Genomic DNA, 15,078 nt, shown 5'->3' on the forward strand with positions numbered 1-15,078 from the left:
TAAGAACAAAAAGTAAAACAAAATAAAAATGCAAATATTGAAACTATAAAATTTCTTTTTTAGCTAGTTGGATTCATAGTTCATGGTGTATCGGCTCTGTGAAGTCGTTGAGCACATGGGCCTTCAGATAGTGCCCCACCAAAGGCCGATGTCCTTCGAGAAGCCGATCAGGCGCTTTGGCTTGAACCCTTTGATGTCGTAGGGAGGTTGTGGGGTTTGCCTAAATGAGTGCAGAGCACTCACAGATAACGTGTTCTGCAGTTTCGTCCTCCTCCATGCACCAGCGGCACCAGCATCATCCGTGATACCCACGATAACGACGTCTTAGATGACAGTGCCCGGCTAGAAGTCCGGTCACTAGTCTGATTTCGCGCCTATGTAGCTGGAGCAGTTGTTTGGTGAGAGACGAGCGGCCCAATGTTGCGTGTCATCGGCCCCCGAGAGGTGGAGGCGGCCTTTTCCGAGAAAATGATGACCAAGGCGTCAGTATAAGCCTGCCTGATTTAGAACATTGATCAGGTCGTCAATCAGCAAATAAGTTCGAAAGGGGTGTTGTCGAATGCCCCTTCGATGTCAAGAAATGCTGCCATTCCGACTTTTCCACAGCACAGTATGCTCCCCACCCACGTCACCAGGTGGTGCAAAGTCAGGTCCGTGGACTTGTCAGCCTGGAAGGCGTATTTTTGGGCATGTAATGGTCTTGCTACCAAAATATTTTCCTTTAAATACCGATCCAGCAGCCTCTCCATTGTTTTCAATAGAAAACTGGTTAGATCTGTATGCTTTGGAGTTAGTTTAGTCGTTCCTCTCTGGTTTTGGGATAAACACGTCAGGTATGTACCTCTTAGCAAGGCAGGATATGAAGATCCGTACCAGTCAATATCTCTAGAGCCTGTTGAAGGAGACATGGATGTATGCCACCATCCCAGTCCGGTGATTTGTAGGGGGGAAGGTATTTGACAGCCCAACATACCCTCCCGTAGTTTATTATTTTTAGCCAGATGGGTTATAAAAGTAAAAAAGATTTATTCCATTTCTAATTGAGTCCTCTGTTCCAGATTGTTTGCTAGTTCCATATTCCACTCCCTTCTGGGTCCGGCTCTTCTCTTCTTTTTGATAATTTACGTTTCCCTTATGACTTTATCATACATGCGTTTGGGCATGCACCACGGGGCGTTGAAAATAGTTCTAAGAGTTTCGTTCTAATACCTTTGGAGGATTTCAATATTAGAGTTACTCGCAGTAGTACTCCAGAGCTGAATCCCATAGTTCGACATAATCATCTTATAGAGGAGCAGCTTATTTTCAATGTTTAATCTTCTGTAAATTAACCAGTGCATATCTTCCAATGTAAAACCCAGTTTGTGAAGATATGATGATATAAAGACTGTCAGTTATAACTTATAGTCCATGTTGTCATAAAAAATTATTAAGTTAGTTAATATACCATGTACTGATTGTCCTATTAAGACTCAAATTGGATGCGTAAAATCATTGTTTTGTTTTTTACCTTCATCATAACACAGATGGACAATCGAAGAGCTTTCTGCATCAATTTTTAAAAATGTATTCTCTTCCATTCAGATTTTGTCAGTAAATTAAATTTCAACAGTACCGAACCACGTTTATGGCCAATTTTTAGAAATTTATCGATGCTAATTATGTTTTTATCATGATGTAAAGACTACAAGGTGTGCTATTGCGCATCAGCTGGGAAGCAGCCAATGAGAAATCGTTCCCAAAACGACGCGCCAATTAAGGTCTTAATAGATGCGCAGAACGAGTCGAAAATGAGCCTTCGGGAACAGTGTTGCCAGAGCTAGTACAATTGTACAATTTTAGTACATTTTAGTGTATTTTATACGTTAGTACATTTTTCCTTTTTTCTAATACATTTTCCCTGCGTTCGCAAATATAAAGTTATTTTATATTTTCGTTTAATAAAATAAACTAGAAATTGTACTAGATTGTAACAATAATTAGAACACAGAGCCAAGTTGATTTATATTTAGATCGTGAGATTTTTGTATTGCTAATTTTATCGGTAAACTTAATATAAATTTTTCATCCTTAAAATAATAATTGACACAGTTGGTACAATCTAGTACATTTTCTAGTTCAATTTTTACAATCAGCTTTTAAATTGTGGCAACACTGCTCGGGAAGAACACACCTTGTAGTCTTTATATCGTAGTTTTTATAATCTTTAACCGACTAGGAGCTTTACGACAAAAACAACTTATTTAATTTTTTTTAATATCTTATGGGTTTTCGTTTATTCTTTACACAAATTCCTATATCATTTTCCAGAAACGTTTAACTATTTATATAGTCTCAACACGTCGCTGCGATATATACAACTGCATATAAAGTAATGAAATCATTTTCTTTGCTTCGCTAATATCGCCGCTTATATCACAATGATCTTTTAAACATTTAGAAAAAATTCTGGACATTTGATAAAACCAATTGATCTTTTATGACCAATTTCTGACGTTTCAGATGGTACTTTATAAATCGAAATTCCACACATGAGATACTAAGATGGCGAAGCTCAAGATGACGAAATAATATTTTAAGAAAATCCCAAAGGTATTGAATGACTGCACTCGAAAACCAAATAGAAGATATATCGAAAATATTATCCTGAGAATTAACTAGTATGTTATATATGCATTAATCAATATTTAATCTTCATATTGTAGTGGTACTTTTTAACGTTTTCGAGTGCCGCCTACAGAACCATTAATTATATTACTCCCTGTATAACCTTCAGAACCAGAGAAATAATCGCAGCTCGAACTTGGCGATCTTCGATTGTTGTTTAAAACAGTTTTCTATTGGTGTTCGAACTTTAGCGATCGAGGTAAAGATACGTTTCATTCTTTATTTAAAAAAATTCATTTCAGTTAATGAATATAGTGTTTGTTTAATTTTGTACGTTTGTCTATTGACTGATTATTTAAAAATATGAATGAATCGGACCTACAACTCGCCAGGGCTATTGTCGCTGACGAGGAAAGATTAAAATGTGAAGGTTTGGGAAAACCGACAAAAACCGTTGTGTCTAGAACGACTGAAAAATTCAACAAATTCAGGTAAACACTCAAACTAACTTAAATCTTCTACTATATCTATAGTATAGCCTCTTTTTTGTTACCTGAAATGTGTTTTTGCTAACAGGCCCTGATAATCAATAAATTTTGTAAATTTGAAGAACTTTCTTCAAATATTTTATGATTTAAATCACACTTATATATTTCAACTTTTTTTAGTAATAAAAAATTGTGCACTGCCCGGGAATCGAACCCGGGTCGCAAGGATGGGAGTCTTGCATGATACCATTACACCAGCAGTGCTCATTTGAAAAATTTTCAGTACACTTTGAAATATACACATTCATACTTAAACATTATGCAACCCGAAATATACGCCTGCTAAGCTCGTTATCTATACAATAGAAAAGTAATAATTAGTCAAATACAATGAATTTAATATTGATTCAGTAATTAACTGCATTTTTTGTATGAAAGGTAAAGAGAATGAGTATATATGAAAAAGTATTCCTCGAAATGTGTTAAATAAAGGTGGCGCCACATAGCATCAGGGTAAATTTTAAACGAAACTCCAATTATTTACACCCTCAAAAACTTTCTGTACAACACAGTTGTTGAAAGTTTCAATAATGACCTATGAGATTAAATGTTTTATTTCAGCATTCTTCAATTAATTTACGATTGCTACATTCATGCTTCGTGTATACTAACGACATTCTGGAAAGTTTTTCATCTGTTGTTTATCTGGACATTTTATCAATATTTTTACCCTCTAGCGTATTTTTTTAACTTTTAAACCGATTTTTCTAAAAAAAAATGAATAGAAATCATTACGAAAACCCTCCATAATTTTTAGTTACAGCTGATTAATATATGTCGATTATGTATATTAATGAACATATTATATAGAGATGGATTTAAAAATATATTTATTGTAATATGTATGAAGTTGGAAAAAAAATAATATGAAAATTGATAAATTACTTATAAAAGAAACTTCCGGTACCGGGAATCGAACCCGAGCCTCCTGGGTGAGAGCCAGGTATCCTAGCCACTAGACCATACCGGATTGAAATAAGCACTTTGAAATTATGTTCAAGAACGGTTTAAAAAGTATATGAATTTTTCCTTTCAATAAAATAAATTCTTTATTTACCTTGAAATATACTTTTTGAGTAAAAATTATCACCTCACGTTATTTTAAAAAGGTCTAAACAACAGAAATTTCATACAATAATCAATACTGACCTTCACAGTAGGCCACGTTTTATTAGCAAATAAAATACCTATGTCTAAATGGTCTTTGGTCTTTATATACATATTTTAATTATATTATTTTTTAATGCAATGAATTCGTCAAGAATTACTTATCAACAATTTAATTTATTTCTAGCCCTTGTATGTAGTATACTAAATCTATTAATATCAAACAAGTATTTTAAAAAAATTAAAAAAATATGAAGCTGATCTAATCTATATATCTGATAGTTGTATTATGTTATAAACAGTATTTTCGGTGTTTGTTTTATTATTATTGTAAAAAGATTATTTATTTTATAATCAACCAATTTAATGATCAAATCACTGATTGTTAGTGACTAACACCTAACACCAATCAGTTTTAAGATTATTATCAAGTGGTTTGTTGGTGTTGTTCCCTTAGTCACCACGTAAACATAATTCGCACTCCATTTTTGCAATGTTTCCGTTCTTTGAAATATTGTGTGAGCAAATGCAATCTTACAATACTAACTATAAGACTAGTTTACTGACACCGTAATACGTGGTTATATAGGGAAAGTTGGTGAAATAAAATAGTGTTAAAGATTTAAGAAATGTGTCGTGTAATTATCAGATAATTATTATAAACACTGCCAACTGATTTTCTTAAATAATTATTTTTAAAATAATGGTTTCGTTATGGGTTGGTTCAGAAACTGATTTACCAACTCTTCATCAATGCAGGATGGCTGATAGGTTAGAATTTCGTTTAACGTGTTTACACAATGTAAAGTCTAAAGATCACGATAATGATTTGGATTTAGTTGAAAGTAAATCATTGGAAGATGGTAGTGAAATTCATAGAAGGCAAAGTAGATCTGGCACTTGGCCGTAAGTACATTCTTGTTATTAACCTAGTTTATTGCTGTCAAAATTCTAATAATTAGTGACATTGTTTGTATTTAGGTAATTTTAAAAAATTGATTCTTTATACGTGTACTGAGTGTTAGTTAACGTCAAAAGTAAAAACAAACATTTATTAAAATGTATAATTGGTAAGTAGTGATCTTAAATATAAAGTGTACGTAAATATCAGTTAACATCACATAAATTGATATAGTCCGGTATGGTCTAGTGGCTAGGATATCTGGCTTTCACCCAGGAGGCTCGGGTTCGATTCCCGGTACCGGAATTTTTTTTTGATAAATTCCAGAGAAATATTAAGAATTCACATTGTTTTATTTAGTAATTTTTCTGTTTATCTTCACGTATATAAGTATCCATACGGTATAATAGAATAAAAGTTGGTTTATACTTAAATAAACATTAGAATAAATATAATTTTCCCTATCCTTGCGTTTGAATGATCATTAATGGTATTCACTTTAATAGTCTAGTCAGAGAGACCATGAAATCAGGTTATTGGTAGATATGATTGCAATTATACGGAAATATTTGGAAAAATGCGTACAAAACTGTGGAAATCCTTGGGAAGGGGATGGAATACACCCTGAAATACATTTTTTTGCTTATATTTTGAGAAGATTATAAAAACTTCAAATAAAAGTTGTGAAGCCACTTTTCCCTTAAAACTTACCCTTTCACCTCTGGGATGGTTCATAGTGTTAAAAAATTTAAAATTCAATAAAAAATATGAAAATTTTTTTAATAGAGTATTATAAATAAAAAATGGCAGAAATAATGTTTTTTTTTTCAATTTTTTCTATTTTCTATTTGCCTCAGTTATTAGTTACATGCTTCTAACCTAGAACTGGTATCGAAAAAGTCTTTTTCTAAATATATTTCCAGTTAAAATATTTCACTACTAGACTATTTTTGTAGTAAAGAAAATTGTTTTCATAACGCAATCTATGTAAAATTACTTTATTTCGTTTAATTTTCAAGGCATTTTCAAAAATATTATAATATAAGCCATATTTGTCAAAACCCGATTTCTCACTCTTTCTAACTGGACTATAATATAAAGTTTCAACTGACTAAACAATTTTCTAACGCGGCAACACTGTAGACACTGTCGACTTAGATATTGATGATGGAAATTTTCACTAAATCTGAATAATTAACCAAAGAATTGGATCAACTATAAGTTGACTTTAAATGTATATGTATATTTACAAACTAAATTTTATTGAAAAGTGACATAGCTAATTGATAATGGATTGAATAAGCACGCCACTGTTTTGTTTTTAATTGCCTTGTATTGTGATTTATAGTAATGTTGTTCTAGTAAGTAGTCTACTTTTAACAATATTGAAAAATGTTTTAAAAATTTGAAACTATAAATTACCAGAAAAACTAAATTAAAACCACATTCTTAAAATAACTGGAAACTAACCTCAATTGTCGATTATCGTTTTTTAACGACTATGATAAAAAAATTACAACTTATGATAATTTGTTTAAAGTACCTAGATAGATATTCCAACTTTTATCTGTAATGTGTATAATCTTTGTGAATATGCAATCAACAAAATTCAAGCGCGCCATTAGTTTGAATGAAACGAAGAAAAAAACGCAAAACCGAAGGTAAACATGTTGATTAAATTATTAGTTATCATTTTAGAACATTGATTTAATTCTGTTTTTATTCCCAATACTACTTTTTAATCGTGGTACGGACATATTTATTTTTTGTGTTAGTACTTACATTTGGAAATTGGAATAGGTTTGCGAAATAGCGGACTAGAGATCACGTGCCGTGTGGTAGAGGGAGAGAGAGAAGCTCGTGGTAATTTTATTGGGGGAAATAGGGGCATTTTTGTGTGGGTTATCTTAGATCAGTGCAGTGTCGTATTTACCATAGGGCCACGGTTCGCGGCGGCAAACTACGTAAGATGGCAATGAGACGAGCCAGTGCTGTCTTCATAGTAGCGCAAGGAGATAGTAACAAAGCCACGAGAGAAGCTCGTGGTAATTCTATTGGGGGAGATAGGGACATTTTTGTGTGATATAGGAAAATTTTCTCTCTACATGGTCAGGACTGTGCAGTTTGATATGAATATTTTGAACGAAATGGGCATCTGTGTGTATTTCTGAAAAATATTTTTCTTATTCGTATTTCAATATTTTATTTTGATTTTAAAGCTCTCAATACGATGGGTAAAAGCAAGCTTTTTATAAAAATTCATTTTATTTTTCTGTATGCACCTTCGAAATCTATTTTAAGCGTTTAATAGCTTCCAAAAAATTCGGGGAGGTCACCAAATAGGAAATACAGATTCGACACTCGGGTTTAAATCGAGAAAATATAATGGATGAATAAATTGACGTAATGTTTCTCATTGTTCCCATTGTTCAAGGCGTAGATACATTTTAGAAAACAAAGTTTCTTGGCTGAAAACCCCAACATAACCGTCGATTTATCCCGATAAATTGACTGCTATCTAAAGGTACAAAAATTCGTCTTTATTGATGTGGACAATGCCAAAATCTCCTGTGAAATTCTCGATTGAGAAAACGCGGCTTGTACCTGAAATATTCAAAACTTTCGTATTCCTTATAACTTCTAAAAAACCTTGCAATTTCATAAAATTGGTATCTATAAGATCTGGTTTGTCTTCCCGTCCATAATTGCTTCAAGTTGCAATATTAAAAGCTCCATATTAACTAGTTTTGCCCGTAAAAATAACTCTTCTCTCTGTATCATTTCCTCCTACTACATTTTCGTTTTTTACATCCTGTTCTTGCTCACTTTTTGAATTATGTATATTTCTTAGATATATATCAGCTCCCATCTCACCATTATGATCGTCTTTATGTTCAAATATCTGGGTCTTTTAAGGAAATATTTGTGTGGGAACTAGCTATAATTATTTCCAACTTTTGGGACATTAATTTGGTATATTTGCCACCTAAAAGACCACTGGAAGCTATGAAGTTATAGCTCTTACAATATCAATTGCATAAAACCATCAATGTTTCATAAATACGCACGGCATTCATACCAAATTAAGAAATGAAAAATAACGTTCACTCCCCGTATAAAATTCGGTGGACATCTAACAAACCGTCAGTCCACGTGGACTCATCATCTCTGCTATTTACCAATGAAAACATCGGATCGTAAATATAAATGTATTTCTATTGGTTGAAGTATGTACACAATTAGAAATATTCCTGCCAGGAACTCTGCGATAAGCATAAAGATAATTTGGAATTGAAATATTTTTTTCTTTTTTTATATTTGCAAACAATTTATTTTCCTCTATGGTTTTTGCTTTGAAATTTCGTTTTCCAGAAAATAAAAACGAATGGGGTACAAGACGGGTGGTTCAGTTCATGTCTGATACCCTGTTTAAACCAAACTCCCTTACATTTTACTCGTCTATTTACGTTTTATAATTTGATATTCAGTTGTAGCAAGTTGACGAGGTATAATAATCATTTTTTTTCAAGTTCCAAGTAGGATTACAATTAAGTGCATCTCTAAATAATAAATTTATAAAATGAGGTATCTACGTCTATGGTAGATGAAACAAAATTGTCGGCAAGGGTTTTTATAATCTGCAATTGATATTGGAAGAACTATACTGAGAGCTTCGAAACAAAAAATTGGTGGGAATAAAATAGAATAAAACGCCTAACGCAGAGTTTGTCAAACTGCGTGTCAATAGTTAATGTAGTTAGGGAGTTCAAATCGTGGATTTTGGATGAGCTAGTATGTCGAATTAACACCAATTTGAACTTTTGGATTAGATTATATGACCACAACGAAATTGATGATGCAAAGTTCCTCTAGCTTAACCTTGGTTTAAGCGAACGCGTTTTTTTTTCGTCCAAATAACAAAATATGCATAATGAGGACACTAAATTCTCCTTTTTTCCATTTTTTTGTCGTCATGGCTGTCAGTTTGATCCAATTTATTTATTTATTATCATATTTAAATGAATTTATGTACATACATTACAAAAGAACAATAATAATGACATTGTTATCTGTTTAAATAACCCATTGCAACGTCGTAACGAAATTTAATTCCTGTACGCAGGTCTGGATTAACAAAAATTCCATTTATATATTTCCGTTTATTTTCTCTTGTTCTTTCTTATTATATTATAACGGGCTATTTCATATTTATTGCCTTAAAACATGTATTTTCTTTCCCTGTATTCCCTATATTCTCATTTTAAGCTCCAGATTTCTTGCTAACTAAAAATGTTCTAAAGAAATCGGATATTTTTTGAATGCGTCATCTAGACTCACGGTTTTTGCTATTAAATCTAAAGTAAACAAAAATAATTCTGATCGTTGCTAAGTTAAATTTAGGTATCTCTATTTGTTATCGTCAGTTCAAATTTTTACACTGTCGCATTTGGAACGTATTGGAAACATACATGATTGTTTTCCTTTAAAATTCACACTAATACGTACTGTTAATGATGAATTTTAACGAATTTTCGAGGTGTGTCAGTTTAATAGAACAAAAAAATGAACGTGAAGCTCTTTACAGGTAAACAAAAAATTTTATCATCAATATTTGGTGTTATATGAATTGGTTTTATTTTTTCATCACTGTATATTATTTCTTTCCTAATAAATCATTTGATGTATCTCAAAATCCCGTTATAATTATTGTTTTACTTCATTTTCCTATTTTTTCCACTTCTGATTTTCGTGCTTCTCTTATTTATTCCAATTCAACCTTCTATTCTTTTTTCCACTTAAATGTTTCTTTCTTCTCTCATTTCTCACACTTATGGTTCTTTTGCTTTTCCTCTTTCTTCTACTTATGTTCATCGCACTTTCTCATCTTTTTCCCACTTTAAATTCCCTTTCTCTTCCTATTTCTTCCACCTATGTTTCTCGTGATTTTCCTCTGCCTTTTACTCAAGTTTTAGTACTTCTATTTTTTCTACTAGTTTTTCTTGCTTTCCCTATTTCTCACACTTATGCTTTTCGTCCTTTTCCTATTTCTTCCAGTTCTTTTTCTTGCCTTTCCTCTTTTTTCTAGTTATACTTATGGTGCTTTCTGCATTTTTTCCACTTAAAATTTTCTTTCTTTTCCTATTTCTTCCACTTATATCTTTCGTCCTTCTCCTATCATCCCCAATTATATTTCTTTCGTTTCGTCTTTCTTCTATGACTGTTTCTCGTGATTTTGCTATCAAATGTCTCTTCCACTTTTGCTTTTCATTCTTTTTTAATTTCTCCAGTTGTTTTTCTTTCTTCTTTTTCTTCTATTTATGTTTATTGCACTTTCTCTATTTTTTCCACTTAAAATTTTCCTTCTTTCTCTATTTCTTCCATCTATGTTTTTCGTCCTTCTCCTATTTTTTTCCACTTATATTTCTTTCGTTTCGTCTTTCTTCTATGACTGTTTTTTTTCCACTTGAGTTTCTCTAGTTTCAACCATTTTGTCCATTTATGTTTCGTTTGCTTTAACTATTTCTTCCGCTTATGCTTTTTTTTTTTCGTTTCTTTCGTTTGCTTTTCTTTCTTTTCCTCTTTCTTCTACTTATGCTTATCGTGTTTTCTCAATTTCTATTACTTGGAATTTTCTTTCTTTTTCTATTTCTTCCACACATCGTTCTTCTCCTATCATCCCCAATTATATTCCTTTTGTTTCGTCTTTCTTCTATGACTGTTTCTCGTGATTATGCTATCAAATATCTCTTCCACTTATGCTTTTCATTCCTTTTTAATTTCTCGAGTTGTTTTTCTTTCTTCTCTATTTTTCCTATTTAAAATTTTCCTTTTTCTATTTCTTCCATCTATGTTTTTCATCATTTTCCTATTTTTTCCACTTATATTTCGTTCGTTTCGTCTTTCTTCTATGACTGTTTTTCGTGTTTTTTCCACTTCTTTCCAGTTTCTCTAGTTTCGTTTGCTTTAACTATTTCTTCCGCTTATGCTTTTTTTTTCGTTTCTTTCATTTGCTTTTCTTTCTTTTCCTATTTCTTCCACTCATGTTTTTCTTTGTCAGTTGTAACTTTCTTTATCTCACTTCGCACATTCAGGATCTTGGACTAAACACATTTCAAATGATCAGATCAATTGAAATTTTTCGTACTTGATCATCAGGTTTAAGTATTTCCTTCTGAAGACGTGTACTGAGAATCAAAACTTAAAATTCCCGTCAAATTGATAAACAATATCTTTGAGGTGACCGCTTTGTTTTCTCCCTGGTGGAACTGTCTCATAAAATTTCTAAAATATTCCTAACGGTTATAAAAGATAGGGATTAGAAAAGGAATTAATGTTATTTCTTATTTTGTTCCAGGAGGACTCGATCTTTGAACGCACCGTCTCCAGTTCAACAGTTCGGACCATGTGGACGTATAATGAAAAATTCATCGATGGTCATGTAAGTTTTTTACTATAAATTAGAACTCGAAATGAATAACCACATAAAGTCAATTCTACGGATAGTGTTTAAAGCATAAGGGAGCCCAAACATTTATCTGGTATTTGGGGGGCAGATCCTAAAAACGACAATTTGGAACATGGGTTCAAAGCATGTACACCATTGGGTGCTCAAATTGTGTAATTGGAAAGCGATTAATACGAAAGAGAAATTCTAATGAATGAATTATGGGGTGGGCAAAATCTTTTGATTGGTATTGTATGTACACTGCGACCACAAGGGTTTATTGTGTCCCCTTTTATTGCTGTGGGGATAATCTGTAAACTGTAGGATACATTTTTAATCGGACGTATTCCGCCTTTGAAAAAATTAGTTTGAGGTTCATTTTTCGACATTACGCTCCCTGACTATATATCATAAACGATATCTGGTATATACAGTGTGTCTACTTAAGTTGGAATCCTATAGTGGAAAACTTTTTTATTAGTGGTTCTATGAAAAAAAGTTATTCTTGATAGAAGGTTCTGAATGGTCCAAAAGTTAAGATGCAACCATCAGATATCAATCTTTTAAAGCAGTATACGAGGTTTGTCAAAAAATTTGAATTTTGTATCTTTATTTTTTACAATTCATAAGAATGTTGTTTTGAATTAAAAGTTGTATATGCAATTATAGCCTTTTATTATGAAAATTCAAGTTTTGTGATTCTGGCGGGATTAAATTTGACGCAATCTAGGATGCTCTGACATGATGACACTTTATTTTATAATATTCTTCTGAATTTTTAAAAATAAAGATACACTTGCACAAAATTTTAATTTTTTGACAAACCTCGTATACTGCTTTAAAAAATTGATATCTGATTGTTGTATTTTAACTTTTGGACTATGCAGAACTTTTTATCAAGAATAACTTTTGGTAATTATTTAGAATTGGGGCTCCAGGCAAAAATCCTTCCAAAAAATTTTTCGCGCATTTGGGGTTGTTTCTGAGGGTGCAAATAGTAAATTTAAGGCGGGGGAGATATATTATTTCCATTATTTTAGACATTACATGGTACAACTTACATATAATGAATCAATGAAACCTAACATAACCTAACCTAACCAATTCTAAATAATTACCATCTTGGTTAGGTTAGGTTAGGTTTGTAGGTATGTTATGTCTAAAATAATGGAAATAATATGTCTCCCCCGCCTTAAATTTACCATTTGTACCATCAGAAACAACCCCAAATGCGTGAAAAATTATATATATTTATTTACTCCGTTCAAATATACCTAGATCCGATTCTGCCCATAATTATTATACGTTAATTTGCCAACAGTGTGTTGAACATGAATTATAAATAATATATAATATCACTATCTATACATACTCGTCAAACTGGCTGTAATACATACTGACAATATTTACTTTAATACGCAGAAAATGTACATCTTGCTTTTTAGTACACAGCAACGAAACCTTGTATTATATAATTGTTAACTAATTACAACCTTGATTATGTTAATGAAGATAATTGAATACAATTAATATGATTTTCGAAATTAGTCTTTCATGATAAATACCTATATTATTAAATATAATAGAGAAGCGGAATTTAAAATAAAAATACGTACGTAAACTGAAATTATGATAAACGCCGAGAGGAATTGGAAGATAAAAATGATAGGGAACGGTCACAATCGAATAAGGACTAAGAAAATATATCTGGGATCGCATGCGCGGAAAACGTGGATTAAAAATTCGGTGAAAAAAGGCCTATCCGTGCCACGGAAATGGAAAGAAAAATAGAAATACGATAGTAAACGCACCGTACGTAACCCAACCTAAACTAACCTAACTTAAAGTAACCTAACCTAACCAATTGCAACATAGTATCCGAAGGGAACGGATTGTTTCCAGTTTCTTAATTTTTGTTACCTTTTTTGAATACGCAAGTACTGCTTTTGTAGTATCTTTCGGGACTTGCCTTCACTTGTGTGGTAGAGTACCGTTTGACCCCTCGAGTCTTGGACTTCCTTTTAATTTTAACTCAAAAAACCAAACTACAAAAAATGTTTTAAACTTGCAATATTTTATTTACAACTAATTCAACAAACGAGCAAAATGGCGGATGTTTCTGCTCCTACTTACCTGCGAACGAAATTACCGCGATTTTAGACCTTGCGAGGTCGCGGGAATTTCAAAAATATCGACGTCACCTGTAAAATTTCGGAAGTTCAACCCTGAAATTATTAATCGCGTTCAGTTTATCATATAAAAATTTAAGAAATCTTCTAACGAATCTTGAATACATGTCCAAAAATCAGTGACGTAGCTTGGATTAATATAGACGTGGGCAAAATCGTAATCAGCGGGGCTCCTTTTCTTCAAGATCTACCTAAAGACCGCTTGACATGATGCAAGACAACGTGCAAAAAATTGCATAGACGAATATTGCACTTTGCTTGACATTATTCAAGTTTCTTGCCACCGCATCATGGTTACCACTAATGAAAGTTCCATAACTGAAATTTCCTAACCTCAAATTTTATTTAACATTTCGTGACCGGTTAAAAAATGAAAATTTCAAAGCTAGGTGAAGTAAACAAGATAAAGTGCGACATTGACAATAATTATATATGCTACTGCCTCGCTTTTGGAGTATTATGGACAGAAGGGAGAATCTAGGCAATGTGGTGGGACAGGTCCTACCATTAGATGAGAAAACATGCGAAAATTATTCGAGAATGAATGAGAAAACATTCGAAAAACTCCTAATGAGAAAAAAACACAAGATAACCGAGAAATTCTAGGCGAGAGACGTAATATCAGCAGATTAGAAACTCGTTGCAACTTGCACATGCACACGTGTACATGTTTTTGAGCAAGAAGTATTGCATCTTGCTTTGCAGCACACCGAGTGGTCTAATAAGGATTTGTAATTAATTTTTGCTGCTAACTCAGCTTCGATTGAGATTCCAGATAGTCCGTCCTGCTTCATATTACTTCTTAAGTAGCTTTCAATAATGGAAGCTGTACTTTCAGGCATAGTAAACGCAATTCTAATAGCAATGTGAACATCAGGATAGACATTTTGACTGACATCTTCAATGGAGTTTGGTAAATTAGGCACTAAAAGTTGTAGTTCATGAGGATCTATGTCATTGCTTTCTACAACTTGGAGTATTTAGACCCAAATCATTACAGTGCTTCAAAAGCTCGATATTTGGCACAGATTTTCAATTGTTTATACTGTACAAGCATCCAAAATTGTTGTAATATTCAGTGAGAGCAGTAAATCTTGTATGTGTACAAAATTAAGCTGTGTTGCCAATCTGTGACGAGTGTGGCCAATGTATATGCTGTATCACGTATTTTTTTACTTCTGTTCGAACAATAAACTTATTATTACAGTGCCGTATTAAGCAAATGGTGAATTTACTGAATAAAAATAATTTGATTTCGTGTAAATATATTTGCTTATAAAT

The 15,078-nt window shown here is 32.4% G+C and overlaps 1 protein-coding gene and 3 non-coding genes across 7 annotated transcripts in view; 2 read left to right on the plus strand and 2 right to left on the minus strand.

Annotated features, from left to right (window-relative positions):
* Positions 1–2,774: 2,774 nt before the first annotated feature.
* The window catches only part of LOC130442344 (NAD kinase-like), a 38,869-nt gene continuing 26,565 nt past the window's right edge, over positions 2,775–15,078 (plus strand). Inside the window, exons 1-2 of one of the 4 annotated variants that reach the window (XM_056776371.1) lie at positions 2,775–3,098; positions 11,519–11,602. In XM_056776371.1, coding sequence (XP_056632349.1) covers positions 2,971–3,098; positions 11,519–11,602 — 212 coding nt within the window. In that variant the 5' untranslated portion in view covers positions 2,775–2,970. Of the gene's footprint in view, positions 3,099–4,673; positions 5,169–6,502; positions 6,825–9,579; positions 9,749–11,518; positions 11,603–15,078 lie in introns of those variants that run through there. The other 3 variants (XM_056776370.1, XM_056776372.1, XM_056776373.1) reach the window with 3 other exon arrangements.
* Trnag-ccc (transfer RNA glycine (anticodon CCC)) lies at positions 3,289–3,359 on the minus strand. Its single transcript has one exon. It is a non-coding gene; the product is annotated as a tRNA-Gly (tRNA).
* Positions 4,054–4,125, minus strand: Trnae-cuc (transfer RNA glutamic acid (anticodon CUC)). Its single transcript has one exon. It is a non-coding gene; the product is annotated as a tRNA-Glu (tRNA).
* On the plus strand, positions 5,398–5,469 carry Trnae-uuc (transfer RNA glutamic acid (anticodon UUC)). The gene has a single exon. It is a non-coding gene; the product is annotated as a tRNA-Glu (tRNA).

Source organism: Diorhabda sublineata, chromosome 4 (genome assembly GCF_026230105.1).
Source record: "Diorhabda sublineata isolate icDioSubl1.1 chromosome 4, icDioSubl1.1, whole genome shotgun sequence".
NCBI classification, from domain to species: Eukaryota; Metazoa; Arthropoda; class Insecta; order Coleoptera; family Chrysomelidae; genus Diorhabda; species Diorhabda sublineata.